The following is a 25,219-nucleotide window of genomic DNA, read 5'->3' on the forward strand; positions in this document are numbered from 1 at the left end:
ACATTCCACTCTACATACATGGACATGATAATTATGATAATATTATGTATACAGTCATGTACACAGTCGTCGCCAAAAAAATCCGGCCAATGCCAAGTATACGCGTACATAGGTATGGTAGGTAGATCGATCTACGCGGTACTTCATCGCGGGTTCATATATCATGCACTGGCGAGTGGAGTGGCACATGCACTAGAGTCTAGACTCTAGTCTAGTCTACAATTTCTCTCTTGGTATTTTGATTAGAAAACATATGTCACAGTGAGACTACGATGTGTTACACTTATACTCCGAGCCAAAATTTCATGGCTCTGCGATGACCCGAAGCGCCATATCAAGCAGGTGAGTTTTTGACGTGTTGCTTCGCACTGCGACTTGAGTTTTACGACTTTCGAAAAATCAACTTCTTGTCGCAGGTAAACAGCGGCTCGCCTCTCGCCAATAAAGCACCGCATACCAATCAAAACTAATGGAGAAGCACACACAAGGCTTATTGTTACTCTGTACTGGCCGTCGTGGAGCGATAGCATTTACCTAATTTCAGACTAATAGAGTGAATTTGACGTGCACTCTAAAACCTTTCCGATTTGGAGCCACCTCTGATTTGAAGCGAAAAATTGGGCAACTTGGAGGCGGTCAACACAAAGGAGTGGCTCAGTTCGATTGACTCTGGCCTCAGAGCAAACTTCAACATGCCAGTTTCCTTCCACAAACATATTTCGAGTGAACAATCAACGCTGATGATAGATTTGCATAATTTGGGCCATAAATTATTTGGCTGACCTGTCAAGCCAAAGCCGTTGTCGCCTGTATGCGGGCCTACTAGCCTGTCAGCATGTGAACAGTGAAGTAACTGCAGACCCGGTCTACCAGTACCACTACCACTACGTCTATGAAGTATGGCACAGTGCATGCGGCCCAGTACAGCTACCGGTAGCTAGCATTGCATTTGGCCGGATTTTTTTGGCGACGACTAGTCGACTGTACATCAAATTCTGGTCCGTCGACATGCAACACATCGTCATCAGGACAGAATAGCCTTGTGGTCCAGGTGATCATGGTGATCAGGTCGCCAAACCCAAGAAGACGGGTCAATCCATGACATGGCTCAGTACATCACTACATGCAGTGTACTACACACTCATGTGCAGGTTCCTGCATACACGAGTACGAGCCGCGGAATCCCCCCCTCCGAGCTAGCCGGGATATACCATGTATACTGCTATTACTGGGTGAACAGCGGTACGATCAGATAATGAGTGATTTGCAAAGAGATACTGGTACAATCATAATAAAATTGTACATGACATGCACACCATGCCAGTACTATAGTATAGTATGACATGCTGCACAAGTGCATATCGTCATGCATTGTGTGTTGTGGTTGTTTTCTTGTAATACTACTACTAGTAGTCGATACGATCTACGACGATAGTGCCTTTTTCGTAGTGGGCATTGTCGACCGGGTATGGCCATGAAGGCATGATGGGGCGTTCTGTTCCTGAGGATTTCCCCCGGCCTGGGTCTTCATCGGCAAATCGCGCGGGCCAGGCAGGTTGCTGAGGAATTGCATGCTTTGGTTGAGGCTCATCCAGCTTTTCCAATATCTCCTTCGCTAGCGACTCCGCAATAACAGTTTGTCTATTCGTCCACTTGTTCAAGTACGGTTGTTGGAGGAGCTCACTCGCATCGCCAATATCGTCCAACCAAGGATTTTCTCCTGCATGTCCAACTTCCAAATCCAAATTTTAGAGCGCCATGATGACAGTTGTGGTTGCAAACAGTCGCTTTTCTTCAAGTAACTCTTGTTGGCTTTCTACTACAAGTCACGTCGCTCTTTCCTATCGTCCTTGTATTCACGAAACAAGCGGCGAGAAACAAATAAGCGAAGCTCAAAGACTCAGTCCAGTGGATTCCGTTCCTGCCCGTCGTCACTTGACGACGTCGACGGGCAGTAGAACCAGTCTTTGTGGTCCAGTCTTTCACAACACACAAAAGTCACTGCTGTGAGCACGGTAGCTCAGCAGGAAGGACCGCGCTTTCCAGCCCGCCCAGTTTGATCTGCCATTGGTCGACTCCAAGGCGACAGTCACGTGACATACGGGCCTGGCCTCAGGCCAGGGGGGCCGGGGAGTTCTGCGCTTGCGGATACCAGGATACCATGGTCCATGGATACCGGCACTTCGATCTCTCTTCCCCCCCCCCCTCCGATACGTGTAGAATGACTATGAGTATGGTATGACTATGAGTATGACTGTACATGTACATGTATGACTAGATCTACTGAGCATCGTGCAGACATACCGCCGGTATGCACGCGGTGCGGGCGGGTCGCCACAGCGGATACAGCTGCGACAAGTGTCACTGTGTGTGTCATCGATCCGCGGCGCAGTTAGCGCGCAGTAAGCATGGTAAGCGTGTGTGACTTTTCAGACCCGGAGATGAACTAAACTGTAAACAGTAAAAACTAAAATCGGTTGTTTGCCGAGTAGAGGACTGAGTCTGTGGACAAACAAGCAGCAGTAAGTTAGTGTTGCACAAGTGCCCGCAACACTTGCAGTTGCAGCACCCGCCTTGCTCATCCGCACAGGCGCGATGATGTTCCGGGATCTGTTATCATTGCTTTCGACCGTTGCTTGTGTTGCGATATCCTCGGACAGTGCAGTAGCGTACACTTGTCCTGAACTATGCAGCTGCAGTGAATCAACCTCGGACGTATTGCCTGGCAGTGGCGCTATTCGAGTCCACTGTTCTTCAAGGATACCGACGTTTGATGACCACACTGGCTCGCTCGTCCAAGCCCTGTAAGTAAGCACACAGAGAAGCAGTAATAAAGCTGTTGACCATTCGATGCGACGATAGCCGGTGGCTATGACTTCTAACTGTCAGATTTCGGAAATACTTGTTGCTAATGATTGCATGAGTGAAAGTTAGTACTGTTCAGCAAGAACTGTACGAGTACCAGTCAGACTCGAAAGATAGTGTGCCGTTGGGCGGAAAAAATCGACGGCATCTATTGTGGCACTACCCGGTGTGGCACAACTCCTGGTATTAAAATTATAAATTTTGGGATTCATTATTTTGGAATTTGCTACTATGTAGGGTTCACAAAATGTGTCACCAGCTCTGCTGAGAGGGCCTAGGGAGGGAGGGGGGGGGGGGGGAGGTGGGGGTGAGTGAAGCTGCTGAGAGGGAGGTGATGGTGAGTGAAGCTGCTGAGAGGGAGGGGGGGGGGGGGGGGGGTGAGGGGGAGTGAAGCATTGATGCAAGTGATCAAATTCAGCAGGCTCAGATAGTGGATTTACATGTAATATTTTGTTTGCCTGCAGGAACTTTCATTCTGCATCTTCCAAAGGCCATAATAGCATGACCGTTTTCGGCAGACATGGTTTCTCATGGATTTCTAGAAAGCGATTACATGAATATACATGATCACTACATCCATCTAAATCCAAATTTAACGGCTATACTATATCCTGTGTGGGCCAGTGAGTCCAGACCGCCTTGCAAGATAATACAGCACTGAACTGTGTATGCTAGACTAGAGATCAACAGCTCCTTGATGTGGGTATTTTGAACTTGGTACAGTATGCTGGTGTAATTATTTAGAGAGCGCTGTGTCGTGTATTGATCTAGTCTAAGATAGGAAACAGGAACATAGGCCCCTCGGTGTGCATTGAGAGTGGTTCATGTATATCTACCCATGACTCTGCATGCTTAGGACTATTAGCTTTGCATTAGCCGTGCATTGAAATCATTTTTGCAATTACTGTACCTGGTTGCCAAGTATGCCAGGAACCAGTTGCCCTCCCCTCCCCCTCCCCCACACTGGGAAAGTACTCTTTCAAATCCACAAGTAATAGTGAGGGGAAGGGCATCCGAAGGGAAAGGGTTTTTGGGATGAGAAAAGGAAGACCTACCACCTCTGAAATGGAGGGACCAAAGGAGGGACCAAAGGAGGGACCAAGCTCAGTTCTGTAGATTATCACACAATCTGGGGAGAATCTGGAGAGTGTCTACAGTGTATTGTTCACAAGTACAAGTACTGGTACTGGTACTGGTACCGTGCAGAGCAGAGCAGAGCAGTACCTGTATGTACGGTGGCTACTTTCCACACTGTGTCTTGTGTCTTGTGTGAGTATTGACTGTTTGCCATTCTTATCTGGAAGCCGTGTGACCTTGCCTCCTGGTGTGCACATGTGGTGGTGTCACAGCATCGTCTACCACTACTTTTACTAGGACCACCAGAGAACATGCCCATGCACAGCAGAGTGGATTGCAGTGAGCATGTCCCATGAGTATCCAGTTTATCCCATTTGTAGCCCATTCTTGTGCTTTTGAGATAGAACACAAGAGGACACTGCTATCTGCCGGGGCTGCTATGTCGGAAGCATTGATTTATTGATGTGTGAAGTGCCCCGCCAAGTGACGCACTTGGTCTCACTCTCAGATGACATGCCATTTCACCACATGGCACATTGCACCATACCAGGCCGTGGTGGTCACACTGGTATTTTATAGTTGGGATTGCAGATCCCCTGGAGTTTGATGAGTGAGTGTAGCTGACACCTACTGCCTGTACTCATCTGGTATATCAAGTCTGTTACTCTCCTATCCGGGTCACAGTATAAAGATTGATCTGGAATGATGAAGCCCTGCTGTTATGTGTCACCTGTGAATGCCACTACTACCACTACTACTACTACTACTGACATTTTCGAAGTACTGTAGTACGAGTAGTGGTAGTGTGGTCAAGCTGATGAGATTGTTAGGGATGTGGGACACTTGTACACTGTACTTGGCAGCTACTCAGTATGCAATGTATTCCTGCAGAGGGCCTAGGGGGGGGGGGGCTAGGGGCGCTGTGCAAAATGGTGTACAGCTACATAACAGTAATATGGTAATAATAATTATAATAATATTCATTTTTTGGTCAGGTGCCTGTGTCTGTGGTCATCATGGTCATTCAGACATGCATGCATCCCAGGCCATTGCCAGTATTGGCTTGACAGCACTTTGTCATATTGGTATGTAGGTATGCTGCCTTGCTGGCCATAGCCTAAGATGATGTACATGTACACGTACATGTGTGTGTGTGTGTGTGTCAGGTTTGCAGGTGTAGCCAGTATCACTAGGTGTACTCTTGACAAGTATTTAGTTGACATACATGTACATGTACATGTTGTTGGATGATTTTTATTTTACATTACAATACATACTTTACTGTAGTGCTACATGTACTCCGAAGTACATACTTCATAATGCCCAATGCTGCAGTTCTTAATGCTGATCTAGTAAGTAATTAGTTGATGTAGGAGGCTGTGTGCTACTTATCTTATGGCTATGGCGATTTTCGGTCTTTGCCACTTTGTGGTGGGTCTGACTGATCTACTCACCTCCCACCGCTTTAGGAGCTGCATATGCGCCTTGATCCAGAAAGGGTGGTGGGGTCCTGCGGATGCGGAAAACTCGGCTTCAACGGAGTCTCACGCGAACCGTGATTTTTTTTATTCTATGACCCATACACATCAAGTATGTGCCAGGTGATATGTACATATTGTATGTATCACAGATTATGGAAGAATGAATGTGTCTGGTGATGGTTGTGGTGGTGGTGGTGGTGTGTGTGTGTGTGTGGGGGGGGGGGGGGTGTTAGTGCTGAAGGAGAGGTGTTAGTGCTGAAGGAGAGGTGTGTAGTCAGTGTGCACAGTCACCTATACCGTATTTTTCCGGTTGTAAGTCGACCTTTTACGACTAAAAATAGAAGGAGAAAGGGTGGGGGTAGACTTACAACCGGGATTCGACTTATAACCGGGAATTATCAGAATCTTACACAAAATGACCCGCCCTGCATGCATGAGTGCACCATGTGTACACATGTTTGCCAGTTTATTGGCCTTTTTCAAGGATTGGGACGTTTTACCCTCCAATAAGGAATGTTTACATGATTTGTTGATGTGTTCGTAGCAGGGCGTGGTTAGTGCTTTGGTGGGTGAAAACTTTAAAACGCAGAATTGAGACCTCCGGATACGGGGGTCGACCTATAACCGGGCTCGACTTACAACCAGTAAAATACGGTACCTGTGCCTATATATTTGGCATAATGCACCCATATGTAATTTGACCCCGCTTCCTATTTCACACCTTCAAGTACGCACATGCACCTCGTATGAACCAGCGGTAACTGTTGCGTGCCTGTGCTGTTTACATGCCTACTCTGTTCCCTGTGTTCTCCACTTCTCCTGTCTTTATCAAGTATAGTTTGTAATTCCTACCGGAGTGTGATGGTTGTGTTGGACTGAGAGAGTGTGCATGGGCATTCATCCTTAGTCCTGTTGCAATAATGCAACAAGGTGTTAGTGCTGAAGGAGAGCAGATTTACATAGATATTGTCGTTGGAAATACGCGGGGAATACATAATCGGTGCATCGTGATTTTTACCTAACCAAGCCCTTGTGTGTGTGTGTGTGTGTGTGTGTGTGTGTGTGTGTGTGTGTGTATAATGTTCTTTTGGAATCGTTCTTCCCTGGGGGGGGAGGGGAACGAACCCATGTTACCGGTTTCTGCTTGTGAGCGAATTTGTGCACATGTGTGTACCGTATTTTCCGGAGTATAAGCCACATTTTGAACACTCAAAATTCTCCCAAAACACTTGGGTTGCGGCTTATACTCCGATGATCAAATTAACGGTGATAAATAGGGCAGATGTACGTATTTCGTGGCAAAAAATGGGGGATGCGGCTTATACTTAGGAAAATACGGTATTTGTTCCTTTTGAACATATCTCCCATCTCCTTGGGAGACACATGTTTCTGCCAGTGAACACATGCAATCATGCTTGTGTTCGTAATAATATATGAACACAAGCACATATTATGTGTGTGTGTGTTTGCGTGTTTGCATGTGTGTGTGTGTGTGTGTGTGTGTGTGTGTGTGTGTGTGTGTGTGTGTGTGTGTGTGTGTGTGTGTGTGTGTGTGTGTGTGTGTGTGTGTACATGTGTGTGTGCATGTGTGTGTGTTTATTTCTGCACAAAGGACTATCACAAGCAATGAAGTCTCAACTCTATCTGCCGGAATGTTTCAGTCAATTCCCAACTTGAAGCATTTGTAAGATTTCCTCTTGCACACATCTCTTATTTATTTCAATCACGGCATGTGCACATCCAGAAGCAGAACTTGAGAATTTCCCCCACCGGTATAGCAATGAACAGTGGTGCATAAGCACTGCGTTATACAGTATCGTAATGAGCAGTGCCGGGTGGTGGTGGGGGGGGGGGGGGGGGAAGACCACAGTGAACGTAATCATGGAGTTCTCACAATGAAATACAGTTTGCTGCTGTTAGGCTCCATTTCTGCATGACAGTTCAACTGCCACCAAAGAACCCTCACCATCTTCATTCTGGATTTGATCAGGACTACTTAGCTGTTAGGGGCACTGACATGTACTGCATAGCTGACTAGGACTGTAGGAGGTTGGTCAAGTGCATTCATTAACATAAGACTGTTCTGGAGCTTACAAATTATCATAGTAAACATGACATTGTACATGATGCTGTTGTTGCCTGTCTCGTAGGTCAATATCTGGTGGAAATGTGGAAGCAATTGCTGATGAAGGTGTGTTTGGCAACCTGAACCTGCTTCAAAACGTGTAAGTACACCAGTGTGGTATCCTGAAGGATTACTGAAGCTTGGTCTCCTTTGGCCTAAGTATGTGTATTATTATTATTATTATTTCACAATCACGATGACATAGTGCCAATAAGCATGTGATGCGGGCGATTTTAACCAGCCATGGTGGGGACAACTGAGAAAAAGGAGGAGAAGAAAAAGAGAAAAGAAAACAAAACAAAAGGAGTACTATAGGAACCTGGAGAGAGCAGTATGAAGATTAGGCTAGCAATGGAAAACAACGAATTCAATTCAATTCAACTTAGGCGCGGGCAGAATGGAACAAAATGCAGCGAAGGTGTCACGAGACTTTACCTCCTGCGGAAGCCGAGACCAATGAGAATAGGACTTGAACAGAGGGGATTTTAAAAGGATCGATGACCTGGCAAGTGGGAAATGGAGAGAACATCTAGTACGCGAGCTATTATTGAACCAGCTTAAATGCGCAAGTGCATGAGGAGGAGCAAGTTGAAGCTTAATACGGTGAATGAATTTGCATGTGTATGTGTATATGTCAGGCGAAATTACTGGTCAGTCGGCGACACGCATTTTTCACAAAAATTTGCGTTTCACCTGCGGGGAGAGTATGCGTGTACTCGAGTCTCATCCTGAGCACGTTTTTTTCTTCTTTTTTTCAGCTCCAGTATAGCTGTATTTTTCATTGCAAAGCCGTCCTCGATTGTTGTGTTCGTTGTTCAAATGAAGTGGACATTCAATCATGAAGGCAGAGGACATAGGAGCCTGATTGGAGTTTCTCGTGGCATAGGACGGCCACACAAAGACACTTTGGGATTTTCTGAATATAAAATACCGTACGCACGATGCTGAGATCAATTTGTGCGATATCAAATTGTTTGTGATCTACCACATCGAGCAGAACGGGATCCAAACACAAGCTTACCGACGCTTAGGCTGCCGACCTGACTGGACAAATGATCCCTGGCTTCACCAGACGCCAGAATTCGGACACCATGTCCTTTGCCGCGACGTCCATCTCCAAAAAGAACTCCATCTTCGTCGTGAAAAGGCTTGAAATACTCAATATTCAACCGAGATTCGCGGTCTCACCCTTTCTCAGATCGAATCATTTTTTGTTGTAGCAGTTGCAGGGCAGATCCCCGCCACTACTTCAACAGAAGATGGCTCCAAAGCATGCCTGGAACAAGCCATATCGAGGTTGCAAGCCACCCCTCTCAGCACTTTTTTTGAAGAAATTCGAAATTTCAATGGTGGAAGATATACTATGAAGAGAATTTCAAAAAGTATGTTTCGCGGAGCGATCGCTCAACCTACGTCATTCAAACTTTGCAGGATGGTTCAGACGTACATGCTAGGCATGGAACCACAGAAGATGATATCATAGCTGACACACCGAGTCACACACACAGCAGATTCGTGTGCACAGATACTAAATTAGTAGACGTCGTCATCTTCTTCCCGCTGATCTCAAATGTACTATGACGTGCGATTTCGCCTGACGATTATGTATGTGTATGTGTATGGGCGGAACTTGTGGTGTATCCAGTCACCTTGAATGTTCACCCACAACTTCTTTCAAGACCTGCACTGCGTGGATACTTGCGGGGCACAAGGGTGGGCTTTGCATCATATGGAAAACTTACATAATAAACTTACATTTCACGTCCGGTCAGGTTTTTCGCTCGTGGTTTTGGACAACACAGATGGTGGTGACACGCTGGTGTTTACAAAACTTGGGATGCAACAAATTAGTTTTCCGAATTGTGAGCTCCACCTCTGTGCATGATTGACTGCTGGCCAAACTGAGTGGAGTTGTACACCGTCTCTGCTCTTGCCAATGATCTTTTTTGACGCTAATCATGCGGCACATCGCAACGATTCCGAAATATCACAAAACATGGTCATGTAGTGTAGATACATACTCGGAGGGAGTTGTGGTTGCTCGTGAGAGTGCTCAATGCACCAAGGTGCAGAGCCTAGTACACACACTTGAGAGGGATGAAAAGCTGTCAGTTGCTGTCTGATGATCGGTTAAAACCGTGAAACTCAGAGTTACAGAAGAAACGCTTTTCATCCCTCTCAAGTGTGTGTAATGTAGATATCCCTCTCAAGTGTGTGTAATGTAGATATCCCTCTCACGTGTGTGTAATGTAGATATCCCTCTCACGTGTGTGTAATGTAGATATCCCTCTCAAGTGTGTGTAATGTAGATATCCCTCTCAAGTGTGTGTAATGTAGATATCCCTCTCAAGTGTGTGTAATGTAGATATCCCTCTCAAGTGTGTGTAATGTAGATATCCCTCTCACGTGTGTGTAATGTAGATATCCCTCTCAAGTGTGTGTAATGTAGATATCCCTCTCAAGTGTGTGTAATGTAGATATCCCTCTCACGTGTGTGTAATGTAGATATCCCTCTCAAGTGTGTGTAATGTAGATATCCCTCTCAAGTGTGTGTAATGTAGATATCCCTCTCAAGTGTGTGTAATGTAGATTATCCATATAAAAATCGCTCTGTGAGCGGTTCTGAAAAACCTTTACTGGTACTGCCCTGTCGTAAAAGTAAGAAATTAGAACTGGCCCATTGTCCCCCCAAATGCGAACTGATCCACCTAAATCGCGAATGACGGGACCCGAACGCACCAGTAGCACGAGGTCGGGAGGGCACAGGATCACGGATCATAGGGTAACACCAGTAGTAGTAGTAGAATTTATTATTTTGAAAGGGAAGCCTACCGCTAGTACAGTACATGGCCTATGGTCCGGACCAACGTCCCCATCTGCATCCACAGGTAGGAACCTCGTGCTACTGGTGCGTTCGGGTCCCGTCATTCGCGATTTAGGTGGATCAGTTCGCATTTGGGGGGACAATGGGCCAGTTCTAATTTCTTACTTTTACGACAGGGCAGTACCAGTAAAGGTTTTTCAGAACCGCTCACAGAGCGATTTTTATATGGATAATTTCAGCTCTTTTTCCGTTCCCTCCCCACCCCAACCCCGAAGGTAAACATGATGACCACGCGCGCGACGTACTGTATGTAGCCATGCGACTGCAATAACACACTGATACATACCAGCCCTCCCCGCCTCGCTACCCCGCACACAGATACACAAACATGTGTATGCACACGGCACACACACGTGGCCACGCACACATACGCACATGCACACGACACAAACAGGAAATTCTTCATGTATAATGCCATGCAAAGCAGTGGCCACCGTACTTGAGGAAGTCAGTTGTGAAACAAAAATAATTCAACTACAGCGTGTAGACAAGCTGACGGCCAAAGCACAACATAGCAAACATGACATTTGCCCAAGGATTGCAGTTTGCAGACCATGCCATGGAAGCAGCGAATACAGAATGTAATATCATACAAAGTGACAAGCAAGGACGTGGCCATCATACACCAGAAACTTGCAGAAAGTCACATATCCAACAGATAGAGAAGTGAACAGCAATCTGATACAGCCCACACAGGACAAAGCGGACCTGATACTCGTCCCAGGATCGCAAGTGGCAAACCCTTTTCAATGCATAACATGCAGGTGTACGTTAGACGCATGAACATCTGACCGTGTCGCCAGCACACAATGTCATCACATGTTTACCCCACAAGTTACACACATGCACAGTAGAAGCACAATGAAAGCAATGGAAAAGTACGATGTGGTTGCTGAAGCATCTTCACACTTCAAATTCAGACTTCAATGTGGTCGTCACGGGATGATATACCTGCAAGATACAAGTGATGAAGAAAGAAAGCAGAAGGTCGTGAGGTAGGCTATGAGACACCACAAACGGTTCACCTACATGTCTGTTCAGGGCTAGTGCACTCACACGGAGAATTGTCATAATCGAGCATTTCCCAAACTGAGAAGTGCAATGAAATCCACTTGCATGCACAGGAGCAATTTTGCAATAATTATTATGATGCGCAATTCCACACGATCTGCGATGCTGCGTGCGATGTGCCCTGCTGTCATGATAGTGACAGTCACCGCGGCATGTTTTGTCAACGTCGCCCGTGCACTCTTCTGTCAAGTCCAAAGTGCTCACATACTTGGCAATGTTTTTGCAGTGATTAACTTTTATCCTAGTAATGTCACGGGTAACTTTAATGAAGTACCCGCAGGCCGTGTCGATCTGCACATCGTCCACTCTCTCATGTACTTGGCCTGCTTTGTCTGTGTATCCATTTCATGTGCGATCCACAAAATTGACTAGACAGTGGGTGCAATACGCTCTCTACCTGAAGACGTTCTTCTGGCGACATCTCGCCATGTACTTGGCCTGGCTTTGTCTGTGTATCCATTTCATGTTCGATCAACAAAATCTCAATGCACTACAGAGACTAGACAGTGGGTGCAATACGCTCTCTATCTGAAGACGTCAACCATTAAATTTTTTGGAAAAGTTATACGTACACCTGAAACGTAATGAAGTACAGGAATAGAGAGAGTGACTACAATACGCTCTCGACCTGATAATAGTGATAACGTGAGTACAAGACACTGTCCACCTGATAACGTGTTAGAAGGTAACATGTCTACAGTCCCACCGTACCCTTCCGACACTGTAGACCATTAATTAAATTTTTTGAGAAGTTATACGTACACCTTAAACGTAATGAAGTACAGGAATAGAGAGAGTGACTACAATACGCTCTCGACCTGATAACGTGAGTACAAGACACTCTCCACCTGATAACGTGTTAGGCTGTGTTTACAAGAGAAATTTCAACCCGGGTCGAGTTCAGCCCGGGTTGAAAGTCTGTACGACAAACAAAAGAGGTGAGCGTTTACATGAAGACAGTTGACCCGGGTCAAATACTGATATGCCGCCAAAAGTCCACTTCTACAGTCGTGCATGGTCACGTGAATCCGTTCGCGCGAAATTTGCATCTGCAGTGCTGTTCAAACCTGGCGCGAGATACGCACAGAAGTACGTTTGTACGATTTTCTTGACCCGGGTTGGTTTCAACCCGGGGCGAAATTTCAACCCGGGTCAAGCGCAATGCGTCATGTAAACGCGCCATTCACTTTGTGCACATGGCGGGTTGAAATCTGACCCGGGTCGAACTCAACCCGGGTTGAAACGCCTCATGTAAACACAGCCTTAGTAGAAGGTAACAGGTCTACAGTCCCACCGTACCCTTCATCATTCCTCATTCACCATCGCGCGATACCCTGGCACACACTAGCAACATATCAATGGGATGCCTTACCGTCGTCTAGAGGAGACGTCTTCGCAGCAATATTTTCCCTCCTGCGCATTCAGTCGCCGACGCGACAGCGTTCACGGGGCCGTTCCAGTTGCGGAAGACATTCGATTCATCGGGCCAATTCAGAAACAGGGCCGTGGACACACAGGGGGCAGAGGAGAGACATTGTTAGTGGACAAGAAATATGCAGTGGCAAGTGGCGAGTGCCGCATGGATGTCAAGTTGTCATGCACAATTCAGCTATTACTTACGGTCCAGCTAGTCCTGCCATTGCTCGCTCGTCCTGGTTCCTCCTCGTTCGTCTTCCTGCACGTCTGCACTTCTCCTTCCCCACCGTTGGCTTTGCGGTACGGGGGTGCCGGAAGGAATTCCCACCATGTTACGGGCATGTATCCATGTACATGAAGTCCCACCATGACTCTCCATGTACATGTCCACGGCCACGTCAGCAGTTTGTATAGTACCGGAAGGAGTTCCCACGATGTCTCCAAAGGCAAAGGCCTAGAGCGGACGTCTTTGCAGCAATTCTTTTCGCCCTGCGCATTCAGTTCGCCGACGATGTCTCCAAAGGCAAAGGCCTAGAGCCTAGTAGAGGGGACGTCTTTGCAGCAATTCTTTTCACCCTAGTACCCTGCACATTCACTCCGCCGACACGGCAGCGTTTACGGGGCCGTTCCAGGTGCAAAAGGTCCACGTCAGCAGTTCTCAACTATTTCGCGTACGGGATAGTCGCCGCGACAGCGTTTAAGGGGTCGTTCCAGGTGCAAAAGGTATCCATCAATGGCACTTTGCAATATGGGGTACGGAAAAGGGGCCTCCTCCTTCGACTTCGTCGACTTCTGCAGTTCTCCTTCCCGTCAGGGGTACCGAAAGGGGCCTCCTCGCAGTTGTCCTTGCCGTCAGGTCCACGTCATGCAGTTCTCAACTATTTCGCGTACGGGATAGTCGTCTTTGTCGTACGCGACATCGGCGTTTACCGAGTGGCATTGGCACAAAGCAGACCGTTGACGGGGTCACGTACGTGTCACAAAAGTATCAACAACGTGTCGACTACGTGTCGACCACGTGTATAGCGGTACACTCAGCGGTACACTAATTCTCGTGCCATTCTCGTGTCACAAAACTGGAACATCGAGTACCAGTATGGAAAGGCTTCAGACAGGAAGCCTTTCCAATATCCCTCTCAAGTGTGTGTAATGTAGATATCCCTCTCAAGTGTGTGTAATGTAGATATCCCTCTCAAGTGTGTGTAATGTAGATATCCCTCTCAAGTGTGTGTAATGTAGATATCCCTCTCAAGTGTGTGTAATGTAGATATCCCTCTCAAGTGTGTGTAATGTAGATATCCCTCTCAAGTGTGTGTAATGTAGACATCCCTCTCAAGTGTGTGTAATGTAGATATCCCTCTCAAGTGTGTGTAATGTAGATATCCCTCTCAAGTGTGTGTAATGTAGATATCCCTCTCAAGTGTGTGTAATGTAGATATCCCTCTCAAGTGTGTGTAATGTAGATATCCCTCTCAAGTGTGTGTAATGTAGATATCCCTCTCAAGTGTGTGTAATGTAGATATCCCTCTCAAGTGTGTGTAATGTAGACATCCCTCTCAAGTGTGTGTAATGTAGATATCCCTCTCAAGTGTGTGTAATGTAGATATCCCTCTCAAGTGTGTGTAATGTAGATATCCCTCTCAAGTGTGTGTAATGTAGATATCCCTCTCAAGTGTGTGTAATGTAGACATCCCTCTCAAGTGTGTGTAATGTAGATATCCCTCTCAAGTGTGTGTAATGTAGATATCCCTCTCAAGTGTGTGTAATGTAGATATCCCTCTCAAGTGTGTGTAATGTAGATATCCCTCTCAAGTGTGTGTAATGTAGATATCCCTCTCAAGTGTGTGTAATGTAGATATCCCTCTCAAGTGTGTGTAATGTAGATATCCCTCTCAAGTGTGTGTAATGTAGATATCCCTCTCAAGTGTGTGTAATGTAGATATCCCTCTCAAGTGTGTGTAATGTAGATATCCCTCTCAAGTGTGTGTAATGTAGATACATATGTAGAGCTGGTGATGTGCTCAAGTTAACTTTTTATGCTGCTTTGTGATAGCAAAGAATTAAAGCTGCAGCGATGGGGTCTTAGACCACTTCTGATGCTGCCATACGGGCATCTCGGTTGCTGTAGAGCTCGAGAATAATTTGTATGTGTGTCTATCAGGGCAGGGGGGATTAGTTGAGTCAGTACCTTGGCTGTGTATTCACAGCTGCTTCTCACTTAAATCGTGATAATGTGTTTTTTAGCTCAAATTCTCAAGTTTTAATGTCACGCTATAAGCATTCTTTCCCGGCCATGGTACTGTCATGTTTAGAGGGAATATTTCCAAGTACATTGATTCAGGGCAATATTTTCAAGCTCAGGATGTGAAAGCCAATCCAACGGGATGTATCCCACAGACCTGTTGACAGGGCTGCTTCGTGCGCTGCTTTGAACTTATAATCTAACCAATGGTAATGCATTGTGTGACATGCACACTGTTATGTTTTGTTTGCTCCATTTGTACAGTGACCTTGGCCAATCCGCAGTACAATGTCACTGCACGCACTCCATCAGCTTTCTGCATGCCTTGTCACGTCGCCCTGGAACATCAGTATCTTTGGCATGTACGCGCGAGGGAACACCCCAACAACTGAAGACATTGACTGTGGAGCAGATAGGCTGCTGTAAGTGATCTCTCTCTCTCTCTCTCTCTCTTTATCTCTGTCTCTGTCTCTCACTCACTCTCTCTCTCTCTCTCTCTCTCTCTCTCTCTCTCTCTCTCTCTCTCTCTCTCTCTCCCTCACTCACTCTCTCCCCTCTCTCTCTCTCTCTCTCTCTCTCTCTCTCTCTCTCTCTCTCTCTCTCTCTCTCTCTCTCTCACTCACACACACACACACTCTCTCTCTCTCTCTGCACGCGCGCGCACACACACACACACACACACACACACACACACACACACACACACTCGACAGTACGGAAGTTTAGATCTAAAAGTACAAAAAATGGATGTCGATTGGCCAACCTGCATTCATGTCGTATTGTACTGTTTGGAAAGAAATATCCCTGTGCGTTTTCTGCTTGTTGACAGCTTCTCCATCTTGGCGTCATCGTGCCGAACCAGATATAGTTCGGGCAGCAGTGGGTGATACTGTAAAAATCCCATGTTCTGCTCACGGACAACCAGCTGTACACACGACATGGGAGCATGATGGGCAGCCTGTCAGACAGCGTGAAGGTGTGTCTCTCAAGAACAATCACCACTTACGCATTGACAATGTCCAGGCGAGTGACAGCGGTGTGTACACATGCACAGCGGCTAATCCTGTTTCAGAGCTCAGCCAGTCTGTGAGATTGATAGTGCTGATGGAGGCCAGTTCACCTGGTCCTTTTGCTGGAGAAATTACAAATGTAGAATCTGAAGTGGATTCTGCTGGAACCGACAATGAAGTACTGACTATACATCGTATCGCCGGCGGAGTGGATGCTTTGAAAAACCAGGTAAATGTGTTTATATTAGTTCATAGTGACCATAGTATGAGCTAACCATGTGTTGTATTAGCTTCTCTTGCTCATACTTGCCAACCCTACCGGATTTTCCGGGGAAATCAAGGAAAACTCGCTTTCGTCCCGGCATACCGGAAAAGTTATAACATCTAACGGATTTTCGAAATGATTTTCGGTTTTTCCACGCTCACGAGCATAGCATTAGCAGCTACAAGTGCTGTGCCCACAAAGAAGCTTTAGCTAGCGAGCAAGAACAGTTACGCTTAAACAAGTAATTTTTTGTCGTACATTCTGAACTATTTGCGAATGCTTGTGCAGATCAAGGAAAAATGGGCAAAATCAAGGAAAATCCTCATCGGTGTCAAGGAAACTGTTTGCCAGGGGTTGGCAAGTATGCTTGCTAAATATATAAACTTCCACCAAACACTGCAGAAGACAGTCGTTGAGTATAGCATTGGAGATCCTCAATCTGCGGACAGAACTGTTTCGTCCTTTGTGGACTCGTCAGCGCAGCACAGAGGAAATGAGGACGAACCTGATAGCAATGGAAATAAAAATTTCCAATCAGGCCCGAACGCACATTGGAGATCCTATATTTAGTGGAGGCTTCTCCTAGTGGATGTGGTGTATATCACTGTCTTCGTGGACAGCCTCCATCGATTCGATTATTCTTTGTTACACCTGTTTGTGATCATTGTGCAGTTACACGCAGCCTTCGATAGGATCACAGAGCTGGAAGCACAGTTATCAACCCTAAACCAGCAGACTCCCTCACCTGTAAGTCAAACACAACTTAGTGGATCTGACCTCAGACTGAAGTCAGGTCACCTGGTGATACATGCTTTTGAAAAGGTGACTAGTTTGTGGCAGCCTGTAGGCGAGTAGTCTACAGGCACACAAGCTAAAACATGAGGCTGCGAAGGATGAGTGAGAAGTTCTGTATTAGCTCCTCTCACTGCATAGGGTGTCTTGTTTCTAGCACAAGGTGTGATCATCGCCGACCTGCTAGTTTTAGTGTAACAAGCGTAGCATTACTTGTACCGAGGTGTGAATTTAGGTCCATTTCAAGCTTGTAAGGTTCTCATTTCAAAAGGTAGCTTCATTTTAACCAGAACCAGCTTTCGCATTGTTAAATAAGTCTCCGGTTCCAGTAGAGGCAGCTTGCAAGAGACATACTAGTAATGACTTTCCTTTAGTAAATTACACACCTTGTTGAGAGTTTGCCTCCAGTGAACATTTGTCTTTGCTAGTCCTTGACTTTGGTGGAATTGGCTGTGCCTGGTGGCTGGTAAACCTTAATTCACTTGAAATGACTTGTAAACAACTAGTCTGTGTCTTGTATGCTCCTGCTTCCAAAGTCGGTGCCAAGAGCCGGGAGGTAATACATTTGTTGTGTGAGTGCACATGTGTGCGTGCGCGCGCACGTGTGTGTGTGTAAAAGAGAGAGAGAGGGCGAGAGAGAGAAAATAGGAAGAAAGAGAGAAGGTCAGGAGTCACCCGTAAACTTTCCCGGTGCAGCAATAGATTGTTGCACTGTGCAGAATGCAATGCATGACTACAATGCACATACCTGATAGTGCGCAGGCTACCAGATATCCATGTTGTTATGTATATGTGGTCTGTTGGAAATGCCTACAATAATTGACCCGAGCTAAGCCAACATTTTCACCCCTTTTCTTGCAGACACCACCGGTGGACATGCAGTTTAGCATTACCCAAGAGGCAAGAATTGAGGAGCTAGCAGCAGCTGCTGCCAGTAAACTGGTTCAGCCACTAACCAATAGGATTGCAGAGGTGAGAGGCAGGTCCTATGTGTACAGATATTGGTGAGAGGAGGCAGGTCCTATGTGTACAGATATTGGTATCCTTCAATGACAACTTAGTGTTGCTTATGGATAAGGGTACGTGCTGCTCTGTCATTGGCAGTACTCCAATATGTGGGCTTTGCGCAGCAAAGCCTAGTTAGCCCATGCACACGCATGCTGGTGGTGGAGTGCTGCGAGTGCGTGCCACATAACCACCTCGTGACTAAGCCGCGTGCGCAGCGTGTGGCCTGGCAAAATTTTATGGACAATCCTGGATGCGGCGTCTAATTATTTGGAGACGTGTTTTGCTGAGCTGTCTTTGTGCGAAGGAGCGTTCTTTGCGGTTGCAGTTTCTGTGTCAACTCAAAGTTTTTCCCTCCCTCCCACCCCTTTTGAAGTGGCACTTTGTTTCTCCGGTTGGGGGGGGGGGGGGGGAAACGGGCCTCCTATTATGTCTGTATGTTGTGACGCCTGATGCCAGGCAGTCGTGTGAGCCCTCGGTGGGCAATAGATAATATGCCAAATAACGCGCAACTAGACTTGGGAGGGCATTGCAGAGTAGTTGCTTACGAAGTTCAAAGTTGTACGGGTACCTGTGACTTGTATTCCTGCAGAGCTCAGGGCCTACCGTGTACACATTGTAGTATAATTTGTATGCAACTTGTGTGCGATGCCCTCTCAAGTCAAGTTGCACGTTATTTGGCATACCATCTATTGGCTGGCCGCGGTGGCCGTTTGTGTGCCCTCGGCGGGCAAGATGATATCGGCCCACGGTGGGCAGTTTGCTGGCCGCGGTGGCAATTTGCGCACCCTCGATGGTTTAGCCCTCGACGGGCGGTTTGCTGGCCGTGGCGGCCATTTGAGCGCCCTCGGTGGGCAATATGCAAGTTTAGCCCTCGGCGGGCGGTTTGCTGGCCGCGGCGGCTGTTTGTGCGTCCTCGGTGGGCAGTAGGCTAGTTTAGCCCCCGGCGGGCAGTTGCGGGCCGCGGTGGCCATTTGTGCGCCCTTGGCGGGCGGATGCTAGTTTCAGGCATGCATCTTTACTCAATCAATTATTATCAAAGAGCATATTCTTGAATATTTGAATTGTCCAAAAGAAATCATGGCAACCCCCAACCCAATGTGTCTATTGTATGTTTGTGCACGCTATAGTGAGTGGTACGTTGTGCGGGTGTCTGCGTGTCAGAGCATGGGTACGCCAGTGGCGTGTGCGTGCATGTGTGCGCTTGTGTCTGTCTGCGTGGGTGCACGAGTGCCCAAGCTGGGCGTGCGGGTGCACTTGGAGGTGCTTGCATGTTTACGGGTGCAGGGACTAAAGTATGTTGTTAATACTTCTATTACTTGATAATACCGATAGCAATTCTGTGTACTATTCATGCCGGGAATGCGGGCATAAGAAAACAGTGCTAAGCAAAGCAAACAAGATTCAACATAGGACAAAGTGTGTTGGTTCTATGTTATCATCCGTAATATCTGTGCACCCCCTCCCCCCCCCCCCCCCGAACCAAAACATTGCCGACTATATTCCTCTAGATTATTTTAAAAGTGCACGAATGAGGTCCAGTTCATTGCTGCAGGTAATGTCTTTTTGTAGTCCTAGAAAGATAGAGATTGCTTTGTTTTTCCTGGTGTGTGTGTGATACGGATAGTTGGCTCAGCATCAAGAGAGTCTCCGGGAGTATGTCATGAGTTCTGCCATGGCTGAAGAAGATGACGATGAGTCCCCGCTAAATATGGTAGGTCAATGGAAGAATTTTTTGTTGTGTACAGTTAGACCTCTATGGGTCATGTGACACTGCTGTGCTCCTAACGATGCTGTATTTGTTGCTGTCAGTATCAAATTGATGGGTGTCATTCCTTGATTTTTCAGTAGCAACGCAACCGCACTGGTCATGATGTAGATGTCACACCTACGCGTATTCACAGAATACCTGCAGCAAGGCATTACCGTGCTCTGTTGCACACTTCTTTGGTTGCCTATGGTGTTCAGACGAGTTGTGACTGTGGGGTGCACATGCCCTACCAAGTCGGATAATAGAGACGCATGCGTGACATTGCACTGGTACATGCGATGCTACATTACACACTGCACCACTATGCTATATGTACATTACAGGCTGAAGGTCAGGAAACAAGCTCAATGCCGGATGAACCCCGCACAGCTGGCCAAACAGCAGGCAGTGCTATCGAAACACAGTTATCTAACCTTGAACTAGAGGTGAGGCATGGGCACTGCTTTCCACCTGGTTCTTTTTACATTGAAATATTATATTGCTCTATTTCCTTTTCTTTTCCTTTCGGTCTTATCAGTGGCAGGCGTACATGTACATTATTCACAATGGTGTCCAACATGGTGTAGCATTTTTTCGTCCAATATTTGATAGTTCTAGGGATGATAGCCCACTGCAGTTTCCATGGCCAATGTCAGTATTGCTTAGTCTTATCCAGGTCAGGCATGTGAGTTCCATTGCATCACATGTCTGACCTATTCGTGAATTGAGGAACGCAAGTTTAGTGAATCCTGACGGGAGATTTGATTACCGATGTATGTATGCAAGTTGTAACAGTTTTTGTTTGTTTCTTGTCTTGTGTTCAGGTGCGAAGGTTGTCAAGGGCAGGTTTGAATGCAAGGCAAAGCAGTGAAGTGCGCCGGTTGTTGCAGGTGGTTTCTAATCAAGCCCAGGTACATCCATGCCACTTTATATAGGATGTTTGTGCAGCAAACAAACACCTGATAACTTGTGACCATAACACTTTGCTACTTCGCCATTGCCAGCCATTGCCAGCCACTGGCTATGCAACTCTCTTGTTGTTTGCTGCGTTGTTGCTGTGTTGTACGGACGGAGCACAAAGACGTTTAAAATGTATTCATGGTGTAGTAAGCAGAGTCTTTGCAACATCCAACCCTGCTTTTTAAAGTAGGGTTTGAAATCAACCAGGATGTGATTGGAACCAGGATGTGATTGGAACCAGGATGTGATTGGAAACTGAAAAAAAGCTCAGCAAATGTAGTGCAACTTAAGGAAACGATCCGTCCCTAGAGCCTCAGCGGCTTGCTTGAAGGTGGATCCAACCTTGTTCAGGAGGGTAATGCACATGGTATAACTATAAGTGATATGGATGGCATTGTAATCTGCTGTATTGTTATTATTATCCCCTTTTCTTCTGTAGGGAGCGGAACGATCGGTTCAGAACCTTACAGGCCGTGTAAGCAATCTATCCTAACACTATTATATCTGTAGCAGCAGAAAATACTGTAAACATTGATGAGGCTTGGGATTTGGCTATCATGGATTTCGAAAATGAGTTTCTACATTCTCTATTGCCCAGGTGGCCACGCTGGAGAGAATGTCTGATTCGTTGACGGCAGGTCAGCAAGAGGAGTTAAGTCGCCTTGTGAGTACAAGACTGCAGCCATTGACAGAGGCAGTCAGTCAAGTCCAGCAAGAAGTTATTGAGCAAGAAAAGGAGGTAATTAGTCTTGTATCATCACACACGTATGATATTGAATTTACATGTGCAAATAATTAGTAACAGCCTACATGTGATTGAACTTGATCTGGGATGTAATACTGGCTTGTGTGTGTAAGCTTGATCTGCATCGGTGTGTGCTCCAGAGCCGGGTCAGCCGGGCCAGCGACCTGGTTGGGGGAAGGGGTACGTGGACCCGCTTGGAAAAAGAACACCGGGTCGCTTGTGACCCGGTTGGGACTCAATCAGGAAGTCCTAAGACTCCTTGATGTACAATCATGGCCGGACTTGAATGAACATGTACCCGGGACTGACTCGATTGCAAGAGGTGTGCCAGGTACACGTGTACCCGGTTGGTTTGAAATCCTAGAGCAGACACTGCTGCAGATCTTACAGTATTGTGTGTGTTCACTATCATTTTGATGTGTACGGTCAGTGAGGATTGTGCTCACTGATGTGTTTTGTGCGTGTGTGTGTGTGTGTGTGTGTGTGTGTGTGTGTTGTTGTTGTTGTTGTTGTTGCTGGTGCTCACTGCAATATCAGACTCAGCAGTCCTTCATCACTGTTGTACAAGATTTGCTGTCTTGGTCTAATGAACTGACTTCTCTCAGGAGCACAGTAAGTTTAGCACAGTAAGGTTGTCTGGTGATGCCCTATTTGTGTCATTTGTAATGCATGGCGATGCCTGTTACTCCTCCATTCTTGTACTGCATGGCAATGCCTGTTACTCCTCCATTCTTCATCTTGTTTCTGTCACTTAGCACTATACGTATCAGTGCTGTTTCCGTGTTTTAAAAATAAATAAATAAATTTCACGGTTTGCGTGAGACTCGGCTGGAAGCCGAGTTTTCCGCATCCGCCGTGTTTTAGAAAGGTCCTTATCATGTGTACATTCCAATCCTGCAGAATAGAGTGTACGGTAGGCCATTACGGTACGCTTTCCAACGGCCAAAGAGAGTTGGAAAGCTTGTGTCTTTGTGGGTAACCTGAACATTTGGGCTCATGCAAAATCGCACCGATTTTGGGATTTCCCCACAACTTTTTGCGTCCGCAAAAATGTTGTGCTGGACCGCATTCCTGTCACTTCGCAGTGGCTTTTCGTTGGTGCAGTACTTCGCCATTGCCGAGCCACCGTGCTCACAGCAGAGACTTCTGTGTGTGTTATTGTTGTGAAGTGGACCACAAAGACGAGGGGAGCTTGTGGGTAGCGATGCTATTCTCTGAAGGGTTGATAGTTAGTGCTTGTGCATGAGGATGTTTTAATTTTTCAAATGGCCTAATGAATGAGGGACTGTTTCAACTTTCCAGGTCTTCAAGGGTGTGGTCAGCGGAAATAGTCCAGGAATATACAGTTTGATATGGCGTGTGTGTATGTACATTAAGGTCAATTCGGTTGAGGAACGACTAAACTCAACAAGACCTCAAGTGCAAATGAGTGAGACGACGGTAAGCAAGCTTACTGAAGTGATATTTCTTAGTTCTGCGGAGTGCAGTTTCAATGGTTACCCACGTAGCCATCAAGCTTTCAACACTGTTGGAGCCATGCATGTATGTTCCAGTCATGCAGCCACCTCATGTGTGTGTCATGAAGGCCTGGGTATTGCATTATAGATGGCTAAAGCTTAGAAATAATATTATGTTCTCAGTTATACCTGTCCTGCCTGCTATCAATAATTGGTGTTGGATCAGCGCAGTTATATTCACAGCGGCTCACAATGATAGTGATATATTTGAGTGCAGTAGTTGAATTATTGAATCATGTGACATTCAAAAACCTCACTGCTACTGTTTGTATGCTTTTACAGCCTTCTAACAATGCTGCTGCCAGTAATGAGGGGCTCACTGTCTCTCAACTTGCCCAAGTCGATGGTCGTATACTAGCAAGAATTAGATCTTTCCAGGGTCAATTGACCGTAATCCAGCGAAGCTCAGGTAGCCTCAATGCGAAGGTAATTCCTCTACAGTTGTCGTGAAGGACACACACACACACGCGCGCGCGCGCGCGCGAGCATACGCACACACACACACACACACACACACACACACACACACACACACATAGACACACACAGCCGCAGATAGCTGGCCAGCAGCTGCCGTGACAACTTGTCGAGGAGAGACCTGGTTCTGTAGTTAACTGGTTCACGAAATTAAGGACAATGACAACAAGAAGAACCTACCGAGAGATAAGACAAGATGCACGAAACAGAATAGGCAGATCTGGTTAAAATGAGCTGTGCTGGATGACCTGCAGAACACACTTGCAGTAGTGCAGGAGTGCAGGAGTACAGGAGTGTTGGATATACATGCTAGTGTGCATACTTCCTGAGAACAAGTACTGGTAATCCCCGGTCTGTCCATGCCAACTCACTCACCTACCAGTTGGCTTTACTGCAGGGCATGGGAAAGAGATCAAGACAGTCTGGTACATTGAGGCTTATTACAACACTATGACACGGTGTATCATTCGGATGCGGTCAAGTGTGAAGTGCCCTTCTTCCCATATTGCATGCCGCACAGTACAGGCGTTCATCCATTCTCCATGAACTCTTCCACAGGCATATGTTCGCACCAAGCTTCTTGTCTACAATTACATACACATAATTATATAAATTGCACACAGGCACAAATCATTGCTCTGATGATAAATCATGCAAAAGTTGCTTCACAGATAGAGAATCGGCTAGAGGTGGTAGTTTTGAGACAGGGCGGGTCAACAGTGCATCAGACACCCTTAGCAAACAACGGTAACGCTAGTTTTTACGGTACTCTTACCTTGATCACCCATTTTGCGTTGAAGCTGCAGCGTAAAAACGTTATGGGGGCTGATTTATTGTTGTGACGAAAGGTACGTTTTTTGGCCAATTATTGCATAGTCCGTACGCATTTCACGTTGTATCGCGTATACGGTGACATAAATGGTTGTACCGCGCGAAATAAAATTTATTCTTGTGGCAACAGCGTACTAAAAATAGCGTGCACTTTGCTTAAGGTCGAACCCAAATAACGGTATTTTTCCCCTTACAATAATACCGTTACAACATAACGTTTTTTGCTAAGGGTGTCTATTATGATCAGTTATCTGTTCAGCTCAACTGACGACTCTTTGCTTTGCTCTTGTTGCAGTTTTTGGCTGTGTTGCTCTTGTATCAATCCATGATGTCGGTGTTGTTTTGCAGGTCAATGCACTGGCAGCTGATCTTGAGAGACACTCGCTCAACCAAATGAAGCTGAATGTATCTCTTCTGTCCAAGTATGATGAGCTGAAGGATGAAAGCAGTCTAGTTCAGCTCCTGGTGAGGGATACTAGCACTCTCCATTTCATTTTACCCACTGAATACTGAGTTGCATGTACCGTAATGTAACGCAAGGGAGCCCCAGCACCTTAGCCCCTTCGGGATAGTTTGTTTGACGTGGTGTAGATGAGCGAGTCATACCTGAAGGTCATATGACGCATACATTGTACACATGTTGCATGGTCTGCTGCAAATGCGTACTCACTTCGCCTTTGAGTGGTTGTGAGGTCTTAGTGAACAG

The 25,219-nt window shown here is 46.4% G+C and overlaps 1 protein-coding gene across 2 annotated transcripts in view; it reads left to right on the plus strand.

Moving 5' to 3' along the window:
* Positions 1 to 2,437: 2,437 nt before the first annotated feature.
* Positions 2,438 to 25,219, plus strand: part of LOC135814584 (uncharacterized) — a 65,023-nt gene continuing 42,241 nt past the window's right edge. For both annotated transcript variants that reach the window (XM_065327722.1, XM_065327724.1), the window contains exons 1-16: positions 2,438 to 2,804; positions 7,036 to 7,107; positions 7,574 to 7,648; positions 15,426 to 15,583; positions 15,991 to 16,400; positions 17,109 to 17,183; positions 18,090 to 18,200; positions 19,861 to 19,947; positions 20,328 to 20,429; positions 20,808 to 20,894; positions 21,383 to 21,418; positions 21,542 to 21,682; positions 22,226 to 22,300; positions 23,066 to 23,128; positions 23,488 to 23,631; positions 24,862 to 24,978. In XM_065327722.1, the coding sequence (XP_065183794.1) occupies positions 2,596 to 2,804; positions 7,036 to 7,107; positions 7,574 to 7,648; positions 15,426 to 15,583; positions 15,991 to 16,400; positions 17,109 to 17,183; positions 18,090 to 18,200; positions 19,861 to 19,947; positions 20,328 to 20,429; positions 20,808 to 20,894; positions 21,383 to 21,418; positions 21,542 to 21,682; positions 22,226 to 22,300; positions 23,066 to 23,128; positions 23,488 to 23,631; positions 24,862 to 24,978 (1,962 nt within the window). In that variant the 5' untranslated portion in view covers positions 2,438 to 2,595. The remainder of the gene's footprint in view (positions 2,805 to 7,035; positions 7,108 to 7,573; positions 7,649 to 15,425; positions 15,584 to 15,990; positions 16,401 to 17,108; positions 17,184 to 18,089; positions 18,201 to 19,860; positions 19,948 to 20,327; positions 20,430 to 20,807; positions 20,895 to 21,382; positions 21,419 to 21,541; positions 21,683 to 22,225; positions 22,301 to 23,065; positions 23,129 to 23,487; positions 23,632 to 24,861; positions 24,979 to 25,219) is intronic.

Source organism: Sycon ciliatum, chromosome 4 (assembly GCF_964019385.1).
Source record: "Sycon ciliatum chromosome 4, ocSycCili1.1, whole genome shotgun sequence".
Lineage (NCBI taxonomy): Eukaryota > Metazoa > Porifera > Calcarea > Leucosolenida > Sycettidae > Sycon > Sycon ciliatum.